This window comes from Rhinopithecus roxellana, chromosome 10, assembly GCF_007565055.1.
Source record: "Rhinopithecus roxellana isolate Shanxi Qingling chromosome 10, ASM756505v1, whole genome shotgun sequence".
Lineage (NCBI taxonomy): Eukaryota > Metazoa > Chordata > Mammalia > Primates > Cercopithecidae > Rhinopithecus > Rhinopithecus roxellana.
Window position 1 is genome coordinate 83,698,583 of NC_044558.1, and position 18,640 is coordinate 83,717,222.

General features: G+C 47.0%; 1 protein-coding gene across 1 annotated transcript in view; it reads right to left on the bottom strand.

The window, feature by feature from the left end:
- PSMD9 (proteasome 26S subunit, non-ATPase 9) overlaps positions 1 to 16,064 on the bottom strand; it is a 30,415-nt gene extending 14,351 nt beyond the window's left edge. Inside the window, exons 1-4 of the mRNA XM_010368339.2 lie at positions 15,803 to 16,064; positions 9,676 to 9,778; positions 4,614 to 4,825; positions 1,823 to 1,924 (exon numbers count right to left, since the gene is read on the bottom strand). Coding sequence (XP_010366641.1) covers positions 1,823 to 1,924; positions 4,614 to 4,825; positions 9,676 to 9,778; positions 15,803 to 15,940 — 555 coding nt within the window. The 5' untranslated portion in view covers positions 15,941 to 16,064. The remainder of the gene's footprint in view (positions 1 to 1,822; positions 1,925 to 4,613; positions 4,826 to 9,675; positions 9,779 to 15,802) is intronic.
- Positions 16,065 to 18,640: the final 2,576 nt, after the last annotated feature.

Genomic DNA, 18,640 nt, shown 5'->3' on the forward strand with positions numbered 1-18,640 from the left:
AATAGGCAGGGCACAGTGGCTCACATCTGTAGTCCCAGCACTTTGGGAGGCCAGTTCGAGACCAGCCTGGCCAACATGGTGAAACCTCATCTCTACTAAAAATACAAAAATTAGCCAGGCGTGGTGGAGTGTGCCTGTAATCCCAGCTACCCAGGAGGCTGAGGCATGAGAATCACTTGAACGTGGGAGGCGGAGGTTGCAGTGAGGCAAGATCGCACCACTGCACTCCAGCCTCGGTCACAGAGTGAGACTCCGTCTCAAATAAAAATAAAAATAAAAATAAATAATAATAATAATAAATTTCAGATAGACTAAAGGAAAAACAAAAATGAAACAATAAAAGAAATTTTTTTTTTTTTTTTTTTTTTTTTTTAGATGGAGTCTTGCTCTGTCACCCAGGCTGGAGTGCAATGGCATGATTTCGGCTCACTGCAAGCTCCGCCTCCCGGGTTCAAGGGATTCTCCTTCCTCAGCCTCCCAAGTAGCTGGGACTACAGGCGTGTGCCACCACGCCCGGCTAATTTTTTGGTTTTTTAGTAGAGACGGGATTTCACCATGTTAGCTAGGATGGTCTCAATCACCTGACCTCGTGATCTGCCCACCTCGGCCTCCCAAAGCTCTGGGATTACAGGCGTGAGCCACCGTGCCTGGCTAAGAATTTATTAAAAAAAAAAAAAAAATTTATTTAAGCAGACACAAAACGCAAGAGCCATAAGCAAAAAAACTGATAAATTTCACAAAATCATTTTAAACATCCATACAAGTTACAGATTTGATGACAGTTATCGGTGCAGAAACGATGGCCTGACCACTAGCAGGGGCACAGGCAACTGTGAGCCATCTCCTGACCTGATCTGGCCTGGCCTGCACTGATGTGTTACAAGTATACGAACCATGCAGCTGAGCAGGAGTCAAAAAATCCAGAACTGTTGGGTTAACTGGAGACTTCATTTGGGAACCAAAAACTTTAGTTAATAATTTTCCTGGGCTTTGCCACAATGTCATTCCTGAAAAGTGTGGATCTTTGCTACAAAACGACAACAACAATTCCAGCCTGGACAACATAGCAAGACCCCACCTCTACAAAATATAAAAAAATTAGCCAGTGACGTAGCTATGATGGCACCACCACACTCCAGCCTGGGTGACAGAGCATGACCCTGTCTTTAAAAAAAAGAAAAAAAAAGAAAAGAAAAGAGCTCTAAGAAACCTTGTTAAATGAAAACAGAGACAGGATAGAGGAGAGGGGAATTTGGGTTAGGGTAGCCAGGAAAGGCCCCCTGAGAGCATGTCACCAGTGTAAAACAGAAGGAGGATGAAGAGGAAGAGCATTCCAGGCAGAAGGAATAGCAAGTGTAAAGGCCTTGAATGGGGCTATGCTGAGCAACACCATGAAGGCAGCAGTCCAGGGCCTCAGCAACACTTCCAGCAACTCCAGGACTATAGACCAGAGGCCGTGTGCTATGACCTGAATGTCTGTGGCCCCCTGAAATTCATATGTTGAAATCCTAACCATCAATGTGATGGTATTAGGGGTGGGGCCTCTGCGAGGTGATCAGGTCATGAGAGGTGAAGCCCCAACTGGGATTAGTGCCCTTATATAAGAGCTCCCAGGGTTCCTGTGAGGACACAGCAAGAAGGCACCACCTAGGAGCTGGGAAGCAAGCCCTCCTCAGACACCAAATTGGCTGGTGCCTTGATCTTGGACTTCCCTGCCTCCAGAGCTGTGAAAAATGAACTTCTGTTGTGTGTAAACCACCTAGCCTATGTCATGCTGTTAGAGAAGCCCGAACAGACCAAGACACCAGGTAGCCCCACTCACCCCCTCACTGTGCTGCACCACACTGCCAATGTTATGAAGTGACTGGAAATTCTGGGTGTTCACAGAGCCGAACTCCACAATCTCATCATCCACTTGCAGACCCTGGAAAGGGAAGGAAAAATGGAAAATCAGGCTAGAGGTTCAGTGTGCTCCTGGTGTTCTCTAACCTTCAATACCCAATTTAATGTCAAGGTCACGAGTTTGTTTTCTACAGGGTAGGCTCAGAACAAAGAAGTCAGGGATGTAGACACCTCATGCAGGAAGGGGCAGTGGCTAATGGGGCCACCTCCTCCTTGGGTTCCTGTGAGGGCAGCTCTAGTAAAGATGACCAGGTCTGCCCAATGTCTGAGAGCTGGCAATTACCAGACACTGTGAAGGCCTTGAGGAGCATGGGAAAGGCCAAATGCTGCTCTCTGGGGTCCTAACCCAGGTTCAAGGGCAAGAGAAGGCAAGCCAGGCTGGGCCCATTTTATTCAGTGGTCAACATTTAGACAAGACATTTGCCCTAGAAGCCCTCAGACAAGCAGCCACAGGCACAGGGTGGACCCAAGACTAGAGTGACACTCTTGTTCTAGGTCCTAAGAACACAGACGACCACTCATTCACCCCTTTAACAAATATTTGTTGTGGGCCAAATGGCACTGGGGTAGATGCTATAGATGGGGTAGAGAATGAGATGGAGCTTCTGTGTAACTTATAGACTTGTGATCATTAAAGAAGACTGGTAGGACCAGGGTTTAGGACCCCATTCCACCTGTCAGGAACTATGTGTCCTGACACAAGTTACTTCAGGTCTGTGAGGCTTTTCCTCGAGGATGAAATGAGTAAAGATTAGGACCTACCCCAGAAGTGGCTGTGGAATTATATTTAACTACATCTCCACAAAAAAAAACGTACAAGAATGTTCACAGCAACACTCTTCATAATAGCCAAAAAGTGGTAACAATCCAAATGCCCATTAACTGACAAATGGATAAATAAAATATGAGATATCCAGGTAGTGGACTATTATTTGGCCGTAAAAAGGAATGAAGGGCCAGGCATGGCAGCTCATGCCTGTAATTCCAGCACTTTGGGAGGCCGAGGCAGGAGGATCGCTTGAAGCCGGGAGTTTAAGACCAGCCTGGGCAACATAGTAAGAACTCATCTCTAAAAAAAAAAAGGAAATAAAAAATTAACCAGGCATGGTGGCATGTGCCTACAGTCCTAGCTGCTTGGGAGGCGGAAGCAGGAGGATCACTTGACTCTGCGAGTTTGAGATTGCAGTGAGCTATGATGGCACCATGGCACTCAAGTCTGGGTGACAGAGTGAGACCCTGTCTGTAAACAAATGAAGCACTGATCCATGCTGCAATATGGATGACTTGAAAATATGCTAAGTGAAAGTAGCCAGTCATAAAAGGTCACATATTATATGATTCCACTTAGAGGAAATGCCCAGAATAGACAAATCCAGAGAGACAGAAAGTAGATAACTGGGTGCAGGGAGCTGGGGGATTGGAAAGTGATGGCAAATCACTATAGAGTTTCTTTACAGGAACAATGTTCTGAAATTGATTATGGCTGGGCATGGTGGCTCATGCCTATAATCCCAGCATTTTGGGAGGCTAAGATGATAGAATCACTTGAGCCCAGGAGGTAGAGACCAACCTACGCAACATAGTGAAACCCCCCCCTTTTTTTATTTTAGACAGAGTCTCGCTCTGTCACCAGGCTGGAGTGTAGTGACACGATCTCCGCCCACTGCAACCTCCACCTCCCGGGTTCATGAGATTCTCCTGCCTCAGCCTCCCGAGTAGCTGGGATTACAGGCATGTGCCACCACACCCGGCATTTTTAGTAGAGATGGGGTTTCGCCATGTTGGCCAGGCTGGTCTTGAACTCCTGACGTCAGATGATCACCCACCTAAGCTTCCCAAAGTGCTGGGATTACAGGCGTGAGGCACCGCACCCAGCTGAAAATTTTTTAAATAGAAATAAAATTGATTGTGGTGATGCATAGCTCTGTGATATACCAAAAAACACTAAACTATATACACACTTTAAATGGGTAATTTTTTTTTTTTTGAGACAGAGTCTCACTCTGTTGCCCAGGCTGGAGTGCAGTGGCATGATTTTCATATTTTTAGTAGAGACGGGGTTTCATCATGTTGGCCAGGTTGGTCTCAAACTCCTGACCTCAAGTGATCCACCGGCCTTGGCCTCCCAATGTGCTGGATTACAGGCGTGAGCCTGTAATTTTTTTTAAGACAAGGTCTCACTCTGTCACCCAGGCTGGAGTGCAGTGGCACAGTCATAGCTCATTGCAACCTCGACTTCCTGAGCTCAAGTGATCCTCCCACCTCAGCTTTCCAAGTAGCCTCAGCCTTCTCAAGTGTTGAGATTACAGGCATGAGCCACTGTGCCCAGCCTAATTTTTTTTTAACACACCACATAACATGCATAACTCATTTGGCAGGATGCCATTCTCATTTTCATCATTCAGTGCCCACCTAAAATGAGCCCCAAGAAGAGATCCTCTCCCTCTCTTGGGACATTTATCATCTTCTGTCACTGGGAACAGGTCACTCCCCCACCAATGTAGTGGGCAGCCAGGGCTGACCTCTCTCTAAAACTCTGCCCCCAGCACCGGGTTGGATACACAGCAGGCCTCACTCAGTGTTTATTAAATGAGTAACTGAACTCAGCACCGCAGCATGGAGACAACTGGTCTGTCTTTCCACACCCCTGAAGGCTACCTGACCCACAGTGTCCCCTGGGCATGGACTTGAGTGGCCAACCCCTGGATTACCGCGATGCTGGCTGGGGAGCCAGGGCTGATGCTGTTCACTTTGGCGAAGGCCTGTGGAGGGCCCTGGCTCTCACTCTGGTCCAGTTTGCGATTCATGGCCTCTTTGTGGGCCTCAGCCATGTCCCGGGCCTGCTTCTCCTTGTCACGAGCGTGCAGCTGGTGCAGGGCCTCCTCCACCTGCTTCATCACCGCCTTGTGATCATTCTGCAGGCCTGGGATGAGAACCACACATCAGGGGCCAAGGAAGACAGCGGAGGACACAAGACTCCTACATTCATTCACTGAAGAGTTAACAAGTGCTTACTACATGCCATACATGGAGCTAGAGGCGAAGAGGAGTCTCTGACCAAGACAGAGGACATTCCCTCTTGGGAGTGTTCAGTCCTGCAAGGAGCAGCTCCAGAATAAGTAATTACAGTAACATCTGATGACTGCAGGAAGGCCTGGCCAGCAGGAAAGTCTGCCCTTGCTAATCTAGGAGATGAGGGAAGGCTTCCTGAAGGCAGTGCTGTCTCGGGTGAGCCCTGAGAGGTAAGCAGAAGGAAGGTAACGTCCAGCTGAATCCATAGGCATGACCTCAAAGGCATATGAGGGGCTGGCACTGTGGTCATGTGAATGAATGACTCAGGCTGGGTGTAATCAAGATTTCACTTTTCTCTGAAATCCTCTAGAAGGAAGAATGCTGCATAAGCCAGGCACAGTGGCTCACTCCTGTAATCTCAGCACTTTGGGAGGCCGAGGCAAGAGGATCACGAGGTTAAGAGATAGAGATCACCTAGCCAACATGGTGAAACCCCGTCTCTACTAAAAAATACAAAAATGAGCTGGACGTGGTGGTATGTGCCCGTAATCCCAGCCACTTGGGAGGCTGAAGCAGGAGAATTGCTTGAACTCGGGAGGCAGAGGTTGCAGTGAGCCGAGATGGTGCCACTGCCCTCCAGCCTGGCAACAAAGCGACACTTAGTCTCAAAAAAAAAAAAAAAAAAAAAAAAAATGCTGCGTAAGCCTAGTAATCCTGGAGACACTCAGTCCAGGAGAGGGAGCCTACAGGGAGGTGGCCAAAGGGCACCCCTGCTGCAGGGCTCTTGCCAATTGGTGGGGTTTGGGAGGAAGAGCCCATGCCATGAAATCTTTGATTTTTCCAGAAAAGCTGAAAATTGGGATGTCTGAAGTGAAATTCTCTGATTTTTCAGTACAGACAGCTAATTCAAAATGTTGTGAACCACCATGGCAATCTGCAGGCCACGCCAGCACAGCAGCTGGTATTTTGATACCCTGTGCCTGTCAGTGGGCTTGCCATACTACCTGACCTGCCTCCTCTGCCACTGTCACTTTGGAGCAAAGGTGAGACCCTCAGTCGTTAAGGGATTCAAGTTCTCAACCCAGAGGAGCAGATGTGGGAAAAGAACCCAGATCTGAACAAGTGGAGACACGTACTTGGGAGGCAGACTTACATAACACACGTGCACTTTCACTAGAAAAGCCCTGCCCTGATGAGAGGTCCACAGCATCCCTGGAATCTGCAATGCCTGGTACACAGGAATTGCTCAATACACAGCTACTGGGGAATGGAGCAAATGACTATTTACAACATATTACAATTCTAATCAAAATGTTACTGAAAGGGTTTTTTTCAGTACAAAATGTTTCTGCAGTATATTTCAAAACACAAATTTGCAATTACAAACATACCATATTAATATAAGCTGTTGGCCGGGCACGGTGGCTCACAGCTATAATCCCAGCATTTTGTGAAGCTGAGGCAGGCAGATCACCTGAGGTCAAGAGTTCAAGACAAGCCTGGCCAACATGGTGAAACCCTGTCTCTACTAAAATATAAAAATTAGCCGGGCTTGATGGTGGATGCTTGTAATCCTAGCTACTTGGGAGGCTGAGACGGGAGAATCATTTGAACTCGGGAGACAGTGGGTGCATTGAGTGAGCCGAGATCGTGCCACTGCACTCCAGCCTAGGCAGCTAAGTGAGATTCCATCTCAAAAAAAAAGAAAAATTAGTCAGGTGTGGTGGTAGGCGCCTATAATCCCAGCTACTCGGGAGGCTGAGGCCAGAGAATCACTTGAACCTGGGAGGTGGAGGTTGCAGTGAGCATATTTTGCATATATACATATGTGCGTGTATACATAAATATATACACACACATATGTAATATGTATATATACACACATGCATGTGTATAAAATATATAGGTATATATATGTATATAAGTATGTATAACACATATGTATGTATTATGTATATATAACATATGTATATATGTTAACATGTATATATTTATATATACACATATGTACATTATATATACACATATGTATATATTTTACATATATACACATATATGTATTTTATATACACACGTATTTTATATATAAACACATATGTGTATATATTATATATATGTATATATGCTGTTAACAACACAGGAGACTACATACAGAAGCCAAAGGACCTCCGCATTATTTTCCAATTTTTTTTTTTTTTGAAACAGAGTTTCGCTCTTGTTGCCCAGGCTGGAGTGCAATGGCACAATCTGAGCTCACCGCAACCTCCACCTCCTGGATTCAAGCGATTCTCCTGCCTCAGCCTCTTGAGTAGCTGGGATTACAGGTTCACACCACCATGCCCAGCTAATTCTGTACTTTCAGTAGAGATGGTGTTTTTCCATGTTGGCCAGGTTAGTCTCGAACTCTCGACCTCAGGTGATCTGCCCACGTCGGCCTCCCAAAGTGTGGGATTACAGGCGTGAGTCACTGCGCCAGGCCATTATTTTCCAATTTGTATGTAAATCTATAACTGTTCTTTTTTTTTTTTTTTTTTTTTTTTGAGACGGAGTCTCACTCTGTCGCCCGGGCTGGAGTGCAGTGGCCGGATCTCAGCTCACTGCAAGCTCCGCCTCCCGGGTTTATGTCATTCTCCTGCCTCAGCCTCCCCAGTAGCTGGGACTACAGGCGCCCGCCACCTCGCTCGGCTAGTTTTTTGTATTTTTTAGTAGAGACGGGGTTTCACCATGTTAGCCAGGATGGTCTTGATCTTCTGACCTCGTGATCCGCCCGTCTCGGCCTCCCAAAGTGCTGGGATTACAGGCTTGAGCCACCGCGCCCGGCCAACTGTTCTTAAAAAAAGTTATTTTGTACAATAAAATAAACTTGTGAGAATAGATATTCTTTTTTTTTTTTTTTTGAGACAGAGTTTTGTTTGCTGTGTCACCCAGGGTGGAGTGCAGTGGTGCTCTCTCGGCTCACTGCAACCTCCGCCTACTGGGTTCAAGCGATTCTCCTGTCTCAGCCTCCCGAGTAGCTGGAATTACAGGCATGTGCCACCACATTCAGCTAATTTTTGTATTTTTAGTAGAGGCAGTATTTCACCATGTTGGTCAGGTTAGTCTCAAACTCCTGACCTCAGGTGATCTGCCTGCCTTGGCCTCCCAAAGTGCTGGGATAACAGGCATGAGCCACCGCACCTGGCCAAGAACAGATTTTTCAAAAAAAGACCAATAAGGAATTGCTCAGATTTTATTTTTTTGAGATGGTCTCTTGCTCTGTCACCCGGGAGGTGGAGGTTGCAGTGAGCCAAGATCGTGCCACTGCACTCCAATTTGGGTGACACAGTGAGACTCTGTCTCAAAAAATAAATAAATAAATAAGATGTGATGCAGATGGAATCAAGATTCAAATAGATTAAAGAGGAGTTAGTAAGTGAAAAATGTGGAGGATAAATGCTAATAGGACTCTGTGGTGGAAACAGTTGCCTACCTATGGCTGAGTGGATAACGGCCTCCAACACATCCACATCCTAGCCCCTAGAACCTGGGAATATGGCATCTTACATGGCAAACAGGGCTCTGAAGATGTGATTAAGGACCTTAAGATAAGGACATGATCCTGGATTATCCAGGTAGGCCTGGTGTCATCATAGAGGTCTTTATAGGTGCAAGAGGGAGGCAGGAGAGTGAGAGACAGAGATGTGATGACAGAATCAGAGTGAGGGAAATGCGATTGCCAGCTTTGTAGATGGACAAAGCCATGAGCCAAGGACAGTGGGCAGCCTTTGGAAACCAGACAAGACCAGGAAACAGGTTCTCCCCTAGATCCTCCAGAAGGAGCCAGCCCTGCCAACACCTTGATTTTAGTCAGTGAGACCCATCTGGACTTCTTATCTCCAGTTACCAAGTCTGTGGTCATTTGTTATGGCACAAACAGAAAACAAATATACTATCCAATCTGTACTCTCTCCTAGCTCTTTAATTAAAAACAAATCATGCCTGTAATCCCAGCACCTTGGAAGGCCGAGGCAGGAGGACCACTTGAGTCCAGGAGTTCAAGACTCACCTGGGCCACTTAGCAAGACTTGTCTCTACTAAAAAAAAAATCAGCGGCCGGGCGCGGTGGCTCAAGCCTGTAATCCCAGCACTTTGGGAGGCCGAGACGGGCGGATCACGAGGTGAGGAGATCGAGACCATCCTGGCTAACACGGTGAAACCCCATCTCTACTAAAAATTACAAAAAACTAGCCGGGCGAGGTGGCGGGCGCCTGTAGTCCCAGCTACTCGGAGGCTGAGGCAGGAGAATGGCGTAAACCCGGGAGGCAGAGCTTGCAGTGAGCTGAGAACCGGCCACTGCACTCCAGCCCGGGCGACAGAGCGAGACTCCGTCTCAAAAAAAAAAAAAAAAAAAAAAATTTGCCAGGCACAGTGACACACGCCTACAGTCCCAGCTACATGGGAGGCTGAGGCAGGAGGATCACTTGGAGCCTGGGGAGTTGAGACTGTAGTGAGTCATGTTAGCGCCACTGCACTCCAGCATGGAAGACAGAGCAAGACCCTGGCTCATAAAAAAAAAAAAAGAGAGAGAGAGAAAATGAAACCAGAAATATAGAAGCTTAGAGTCTAGCCCATTCCCTTAGTTCTCAGTCCTTGGAGGGGAATAAGATAATCCCATCAAGGCAGAAGAGAAGGCAGTGGATAATACAGATCCTTGGTTTTATTTGTATGCCTTTAACACCTCCCACCACAAGGTGGGGAAAGTCCTCTAAGAGGGCCACTCACATATGATGTTGTGCCGGGCGGTGCGGACTTGGTACAGGTCCACGTCTGACCGGGGGTAGCCCTCACAGTCCACCAGCGGTTCGTTCATCCCAATGCCTTTTTGCTGGAGGAAAGAAATGTGGTTAAAAGGTGCTCATGGGTGTAATGTCCCCAGGATGTCTTTCCCCAGACCCTTCTCTGAAGTCATAATAAAGGTGACAGTATCAGTGCCACATACCGATCACTTAGACCCTATTCATGTCCTTAGGCTCTATTCATGTCCTCACAACTACCCTGGGGTGGGCACTGCGTCTTTCATTTTTTATTTATTTTTATTTTTTATTTTTTTTGAGATGGAGTCTCACTCTGTCGCCCAGGCAGTGCAGTGGCTGGATCTCGGCTCACTGCAAGCTCCGCCTCCCGGGTTTACGCCATTCTCCTGCCTCAGCCTCCTGAGTAGCTGGGACTACAGGCGCCCGCCACCTTGCCCAGCTAGTTTTTTGTATTTTTTAGTAGAGACGGGGTTTCACCGTGTTAGCCAGGATGGTCTCGATCTCCTGACCTTGTGATCCGCCCATCTCGGCCTCCCAAAGTGCTGGGATTACAGGCTTGAGCCATGGGGCCCGGCCTCATTTTTTGTTTTTAATTCAAGTAATGCATGAATCCATTCTTTTTTGAAGTTAAAACAGTGCCGATAAAACCAAAGACTCCTTTGAGCATCATCCCCAAGGCCAGCCTCTTCCTGCCCTCCTTCAGACCCTCCTTCCCACAGGTGGCTGACACCTGGCTGCTGGCCCTGGAAGCTAGAGGGGAGTGAGAAGTCCAAACAGCATCCAGCTGTGGCAGAGCTTTGAGTCTTCTGAAAATAAAAAGATCTAAAAGGCCTTTCCAAGAAGGAAACAGTGATAGCACCAGCTGCCTCCAGGGAGAGGAACTGGGTGGCTGGGTGACAGGGCAGGGAGAGAGAAGCTCCACTTTACATCCCTCTGTAGGTTTTGAATTTTGCCTATGGGAATGTATTCTCTATTCAAAACAACCCCCCCTCCCCCGCCTTTTTTTTTTTTTTTTAACATTTTAAAGACATGAGTTAGAGGAGAGTACACAAAAGCAGTGAAGCCAGTCGCATGGTTCAGGGGAGGGGCTCTGCAGTTGGTTAGACTTTAATTTGAATCTCAATTCTGCCATATACAAGCTGGACATCCTTAGCTGAGACCTTCTCTCTAAGCCTCAGCTTCCTCAATTATAAAATGGGAATAAGAGCACTCGCCTCCCTCCCTACCTGCTGCAAGAACTAATGAGCTGACCTGCAGAGTACTCAGCACAGTGCACATGCATACACAGCATAGTGGGTTCAAGATGGTCCCCAAAAACAGATAACCACATGCTAACCTCCAAAACCTGTAAATATGACTTTATTTGAAAAAGAGTCTTTATAGATGTAATTATGTTAAGGATCTCAAGATAAGCTCATCTGGTGGCTGGTGTCCTCATAAAAGAAAGGCAGAGGTAGGTGTGGGACAGAGAAACAGGAGGAAGGCCATGTGAAGATGCAGGCAGAGGTTCAAGTGACACAGCTGTAAGCCAAGGACCGCTGATAGCCACCAGAGGCTGGGAGAAAGGCCTAGAAGCTTCTCTCTCAGAGCCTATAGAAGAGCCAACCCTGCTGACATCTTGATTTCAGACTTCTGGCCTCCAGAGCTGGGACAGAGTAAATTCCTGTTTTAAGTCACCAACTCTGTGGTGTTATGGTGGCCCCAGAAAACGACTATGCACAGTCATAGTCATAAACAGTGGCTATAAGGATTAGTCAGTCCAGGGACAAGTTGCCAGTGTACACAGGCACTGAGAAGAGGGATTCCGTTCACTTTGCTCCCTTTCTCTCTGGAAGCCTCCGGGTTACACCCAAACCTACTGTCCACTGTGCAGGGAGATAGTTCTCCATACTCCCCTAACACAGGATTCACCATGACACTGCAGAAATGCTCCAGGGGCTAAAAACCTATATCTGCTCCTGCCTTCCCACAGTGATTAAGAGTTAACCAGCCTTTGAGAATCAATGTCACATTGGATAATGCTTCTCAAAGGGTGGGATCCATAACACTGGCAGCTCACACACAGGGCATTAAATAACCCTGAATCAAAAATACATATTCCTTTCCCAATTCTCTTCAATCCTTCAGTTGTCAAGGCAAAAGTGTCCATTTGGTGCTGGTCTTTGCAACACTCCAGTTACTTGCTATCTCTAGGACCCTCCATTTTTATAAGTTTTATTGAGATGTAATTCAGATACCATATAACTGACCCATGTAAACTGTAAAAGTTAACGGCTTTTGTGTTTGTTTGTTTGTTTTGCGACAAGATCTCCTTCTGTTGACCAGGCTGGGGTACAGTGGTGTGTTCATAGCTCACTGCAGCCTTGAACTCCTGGGTTCAAGCGATCCGCCTCAGCCTCCTAAGTAGCTAGGACCACAGGTACATGTCACCACACCTGGCTAATTTTCAATTTTTTTGTTTTAAGACAGAGTCTTGTTCTGTCGCCCAGGCTGGAGTACAGTGGTGCGATCTCGACTCACTGCAAGCTCTGCCTCCCGGGTTCACGCCATTCTCCTGCCTCAGTCTCCCGGGAGTAGCTGGGACTATAAGCGCCCGCCACCACGCCCAGCTAATTTTTTTGTATTTTTAGTAGAGACAGGGTTTCACCGTGTTAGCCAGGATGGTCTCGATCTCCTAACCTCATGATCCGCCCGCCTCGGCCTCCCAAAGTGCTGGGATTACAGGCGTGAGCCACCGCACCAAGCCTTTAATTTTTAATTTTGTAAAGATAGATTCTCACTGTGTTGCCCAGGCTAGTCTCAAACCCCTGGCCTCAAGTGATCCTCCTGCCTCAGACTCCCAAAGTCCTGGGATTACAGGCATAAGCCACCACGCCTGGCCACTGATCATTTTTATTAATCATATTTTCTTTGAAGAAATGTTTATTCAGATCCTTTCCCTGTCTTCTAATTGGTTCCCTTTTTATTATTGAGTTATAAGAGCTCTTACTATAGCCTAGATACTATCCTTTTATCAGAGAAATGATATGCAAATATTTTCTCCTATTCTGGAGCTTATCTTTTCACTTTCTTTACTAAGTCCTTTGAAACACAGTTTTAAATGTTGAAGTTCAACTTACCATTTTTTCTTTTGTAGCTTGTGTTTTTGGTGCCATATCTAAAAAGGCTTTGCCTAATCCAAGGTCATGAAGATTTACTCCTATGTTTTATTATACGAGATTTATAGTTTATAGTTTTGGCTGCCCACTTTTTTTTTTTCTGAGATGGAGTCTGTCACCCAGGCTGGAGTGTCATGGTGCAGTCTTGATTCACTGTAACCTCCACCTCCCAGGTTCAAGCGATTCTCCTGCATCAGCTTCCCAAGTAGCTGGGATTACAGGTGTGTACCACCATGCCTGGCTCATTTTTGTATTTTTAGTAGAGACGGGGTTTCACCACATTGGCCAGGCTGGTCTCGAACCACTGACCTCACATGACCTGCATGCGTCGGCCTTCCAAAGTGCTGGGATTAAAGTCGTGAGCCACCATGCCCGGCTTTTTTTTTTTTTTTTTTAAGAGACAGCATCTCACTCTGTCACCCAAAAGGGAGTGCAGTGGTACAATTATAGCTCACTGCAGCCTCAACTCAACATCCAGGACTCAAGCAATCCTCCTGCCTCAGCCGCCCAAGTAGCTGGGACTACAGGCATGCACCACCATGCCCAACTAATTTAAAAACATCTTTTATTTGTAGAGGCACAGTCTCTCTATGCTACCAAGGCTGGTATTGAACTTCTGGCCTCAAGTGATCCTCCCACCTTGGCCACTCAAATAATGAGCCACTGTACCCAAACCCACTTTTTTTCTTTTTCTTTTTTTGAGACAGAGTCTCGCTCTGTCGCCCAGGCTGGAGTGCAGTGGCAGGATCTCAGCTCACTGCAACCTCCACCTCCCGGGTTCGAGTGATTCTCCTGCCTCAGCCTCCCAAGTATCTGGGACTACAGGCATGCGCCATCACACCTGGCTAATTTTTGTATTTTTAGTAGAGTCGGGATTTCACCATGTTGGCGAGGCTGGTCTCAAACTCCTGACCTCAGGTGATCCGCCTGCCTCAGTCTCCCAAAGTGCTGGGATTACAGGTGTGAGCCACCACACCCAGCCCAAACCCACTTTTTAAAAACAAACAGAGCAGGGTTTCAGGCTGAAAGCCTTCAGCAAGCAACAGCAGTCAGCCAGAAGCAACTAACGTGCCATATCAACCTGCAAAGCATCTGACCTTATATTTAAGAGAAAAGATTCTCATTTTCCATATGTAGCCGAGTTTTGAAATTTTCTTTCAAAATACATTTATGGGCAAGGCACTGTGGCTCATGCTTATAACCCCAACACTTTGGGAGGCAGAGGCAGGAGGACTGCTTGAGCCCAGGAGTTTGAGATCGGTCTGAGCAATAGAGCAAGACCCTGTAGCTACAAAAAATACAAAAATTAGCTGGGCGTGGTGGCATGTACCTGCAGTCTCAGCTACTTGGTAGGCTGAGGTAGGAGGATCGCTTGAGCCCAGGAGGTTGAGGCTGCAGTGAGCCAAGATGGTGCCACTGAACTCCAGCCTGGGCAACAGAGCGAGACCCTGTCTCAATAATAATAATAATACATTTATATAAGATTAAAAGTAGATCTATTTAAATAAAAATATAAAAGGAATAACAGTACAAGTGGTATATGCATATAGTATCCTGCATGTGGTAGAAAATAAACTAAAGTTTGAGAAATTGCTGGTAATTTGCTTGAAAGCACAGGTTCTGAATGTAACAGACCTGAGGTCTGAATCCCACTTTGAGCATATAGTCAGTACCCAGTGAAATGATTCTCTGGCCCTACGTATGAAACTTCATCTTATGGCCAGAGGCAGTGGCTCACACCTGTAATCCCAGCACTTGGGAAGGCCGAGGTGGGCGGATCACCTGAGGTCAGGAGTTCAACACCGGCATGACCAACATGGTGAAACCCCGTCTCTACTTAAAATACAAAATTAGCCTGGTGTACTAGCCCGCGCCTGTAATCCCTACTACTCAGGAGGCTGAGGCAGGAGAATCATATGAACCTGGGAGGCGGAGGCTACAGTGAGCCGAGATTGAGCCACTGCACTCCAGCCTGGGTGACAAAGCCGGGCTCCGTCTCAAACCAAAAAAAAAAAAAAACTTCATTTACATCACCTAAAATGCATTCCATCCCACCCTACTTGGGCATAATTAATTGAATCTTCCTCTGCGAACTGATTTGTGATTTTATACTAGGTGGCATAAGAAAATCTGCATCAGCTTTTGAGCCAGACCCATTGCTGCCAATTCCAACCTGTATGACCTTAGATAGGCGTTTGCCCCACTCTGGGCCTCAGTTTCCTCCTTATGCAATAAGGATGAGCCTTATTTGTCACTCAAAGTCCGGTCCTTAGACCTCTAGCATCAGCATTGCTGGAAGTTGACTACAAATGCAGAATCTGATCCCTTGCCGCAAACAAAATCTTCATTTTAATAAGATCCCTAGGTAATTCACATACACACTTAAGTTTAAGAAGTTATGATGCAATCAGCAAATGCCAGGTGCAGTAGCTCACGCCTGTAATCCCAGCACTTTGAAAGGCCGAGGCGGGAGGATCGCTTGAGGCCAAGAGGTCGATACCAACCTGGGCAACAGAGCGAGACTCTGTCTTTACAAAAAATACAAAATTAAGATAAGGCAGTCAGCGAAGCACATGACAGCTGTTCAATCACCAAGTAACACCTGTTTCCCCCTCCCTAAAAGGGAGAAAGTAACAGCATCCATCTCAAAGGGTTCTTGCGAGGATTAAATGAACTCAACAATGCACAGCACTTAAACCAGCGCCTAGCACACAGTAGGGCTCCATAAACGCTTGCTGGATATCAACATAGCTGTTAAGTTACTAAGGTTCTTTGCCTGCCTTCTTGTGCCGACAGAGGCCGCACTTGCTGCGACTTGGGCCTCCCAGGGAGAAGATCCATTGCGGAGCGCTCAAGTTGAGGCGGCCCTGGCTTCCCAGTCCTCCAGAGACGGGGGACCGGGTTAGGCGACCTGGGGCGCCCCGAACCCACACTCACGCTTTCTAGCATGTCATAGTTGGCCTTGATCTGCGCCTCTATCTCCTCCTTGCGCCGCATCAGCTCCTGGACATCGCTGACAGTCACGGCGCCGGCCTGCGAGGAGGCTCCGCTCTGCCTCGCTTCCTCGTCAGACATAGCGAACCTCGGGCCGCGATTCCACACACCAGGATCCCCGGCTACGGACGACGCCCCAGTAGACTGTAACTACGGCTCCGCCCATGGGCCAAAACACCACAGCCGTCCCCGAGCGCGACAACAGGCAAGGGGTGGGGCTTGGGGACGGAGCTGCGTCACCGGAAGCCGCGCCCTGCCGGAACACGTGCGCCTGTGGTGACCCGGCAGGAGTAGCGTCGGCAGCAATGGATCCCCACGTAGGTGCACACCAACGCTAGGGGATGATCTCGCTTCAGCTGACTCATTTTCTTTCCTCATTCGTACAACAGACATTTATTGAGCGCCTACTGTATGGATGGATACTGTACGCCAGAGAACCGCTGCGTGGCGCTCCAATTCAGTTTTTCACATCCACACAGCCGTGGAGGATTTACAAAATACATTAAGGTTCCTTATCCCTCACTTTACATATCCAATATGCCTCAGTACAAACCCCGTATCTTGCCACTTAACGGCAGTCTGTGTGATCCTAGGTCACTACTTTGCTTCTCTGAGCTTCAGTTTCCTCATCTGTAAAATGGGCAGTAATTGATAGCAGCTCGCATAGAGCTGTCCTTCTGCTAACAAATATTCGTGGAATGCTTCCTATAAGCCATATTCTGTTGAAAGTGCTGGATGTTCCTGTTAAGGCCTCTATAAATTGCAGTGATAATAATAACGGTAACAGTGTTTATTTATTGATACTTATAATGTGCCAGACGCTGTTCTAAGTGCCTTACATATATTAATTCAACAACATCATGAAGCTAGATTATTACCTCCCAGTGTGACAGCTGAGAAAACCGTCTCAATAACCGATTTACCCAACTAGCAAAATGTGAGGCCAAAATTCCAACCCAGCTTAACTAAACGATCAACTTTGATATCTAACCATGTGCCTCTAATATTCTGTCTTGAAAAGGGCTTAACGGTCATCTGTGTAGTATTCAAACATGTTTGCCCTGAATCTAATCATTGGAAAACAGACGTATCCAAAAGAAGGGACATGCTTCAAAACAACTGGCTTGAAAACTTCAAAAACAGTTAATGTTGTGAAATACACATGGGGGATGAGGAGTGGGGGAAGGGAAAGGAGGCGGATATGCAATTACCTAGGTTTGAGAAAACTAAAGATGTGCATCAACTAAATGCAATGGGCTAGGTATGGTGGCTCATGCCTGTAATCCCAGCACTTTGGGAGGTGGGAGTTCAAGACCAGCCTCACCAACATGGTGAAACCCTGTCTCTACCAAAAATATAAAAAACTAGCCGGGTGTGGTGGCACACAGCTGTAATCCCAGGCATTCAGGAGACTGAGAAGGTCTCAAACCCCTGGCCTCAAGTGACCCAGCCCAGCTCGGCCTTCCAAAGTGCCGGGATTACAGGAGTGAGCCACCACGCCCTTCAAAAATAAACTAACATTTCTAACATTGTCGAGAGAGAGAGAGAGATACAGGTGCAGTGGCTCATGCCTTGTAGTCCCATTACTCTGGGAGATCAAAGCAGGGGGATCCCTTAGGTCCAGGAGTTTGAGACCAGCCTGAGCAACATAGCAAGACCTCCATCTCTACAAAAAAAAAAAAAAAAATTAGTTAGGAGATGCCCAGGTGTGGTGGTTCACACCTGTAATCCCAGCACTTTGGGAGGCTGAAGTGGGCGGATCACTTGAGGTCAGGAGTTCAAGACCAGCCTGGCCAACATAGTGAAACACTGTCTCTACTAAAAACACAAAAATTACCAAGGCACAGTGCCACACACTTGTAATCCCAGCTGCCTGGGAGGCTGACGCAGGATAATCGCTTGAACCTGAGAGGCAGAGGTTGCAGTGAGCCAAGATCATGTCACTGCACTCCAGCCTGAGCAACAGAGAACCCATCTCAAATAAATAAATAAATAAGAATAAAAAAGGGAGGAAGAGAGAAATAATAACTAAATGCAATACATGATCCTTACTTGAATTATTTAATGAGAAACAGCAGCTTTAAAAGACTTATTGGGCAAATTGGTGAAATCTAAATATGAACTTTACATTAAATTATAGTATATTGGCCGGGCACGGTGGCTCACGCCTGTAATCCCAGCACTTTGGGAGGCCAAGGCGGGCAGATCACAAGGTCAGGAGATCGAGACCATCCTGGCTAACACGGTGAAACCCCCATCTCTACTAAAAATACAAACAAAAAAAAAATTAGCTGGGCGTGGTGGCGGGTGCCTGTAGTCCCAGCTACTCGGGAGGCTGAGGCAAGAGAATAATGTGAAGCCAGGAGGTGGAGCTTGCAGTGAGCCAAAGTCATGCCACTGCACTCCAGCCTGGGCGACAGAGTGAGACTCCTTCTCAAAAAAAAAAAAAAAAAAAAAAAAAATTGGCCAGGCGCGGTGGCTCAAGCCTGTAATCCCAGCACTTTGGGAGGCCGAGACAGGCGGATCACGAGGTCAGGAGATTGAGACCATCCTGGCTAACACGGTGAAACCCCGTCTCTACTAAAAAATACAAAAAACTAGCTGGGCGAGGTGGCGGGCGCCTGTAGTCCCAGCTACTCGGGAGGCTGAGTCAGGAGAATGGCATAAACCCGGGAGGCAGAGCTTGCAGTGAGCTGAGATCCAGCCACTGCACTCCAGCCTGGGCGACAGAGCGAGACTCCGTCTCAAAAAAAAAAAAAAAAAAAAAAAAAAAAAAAAAAA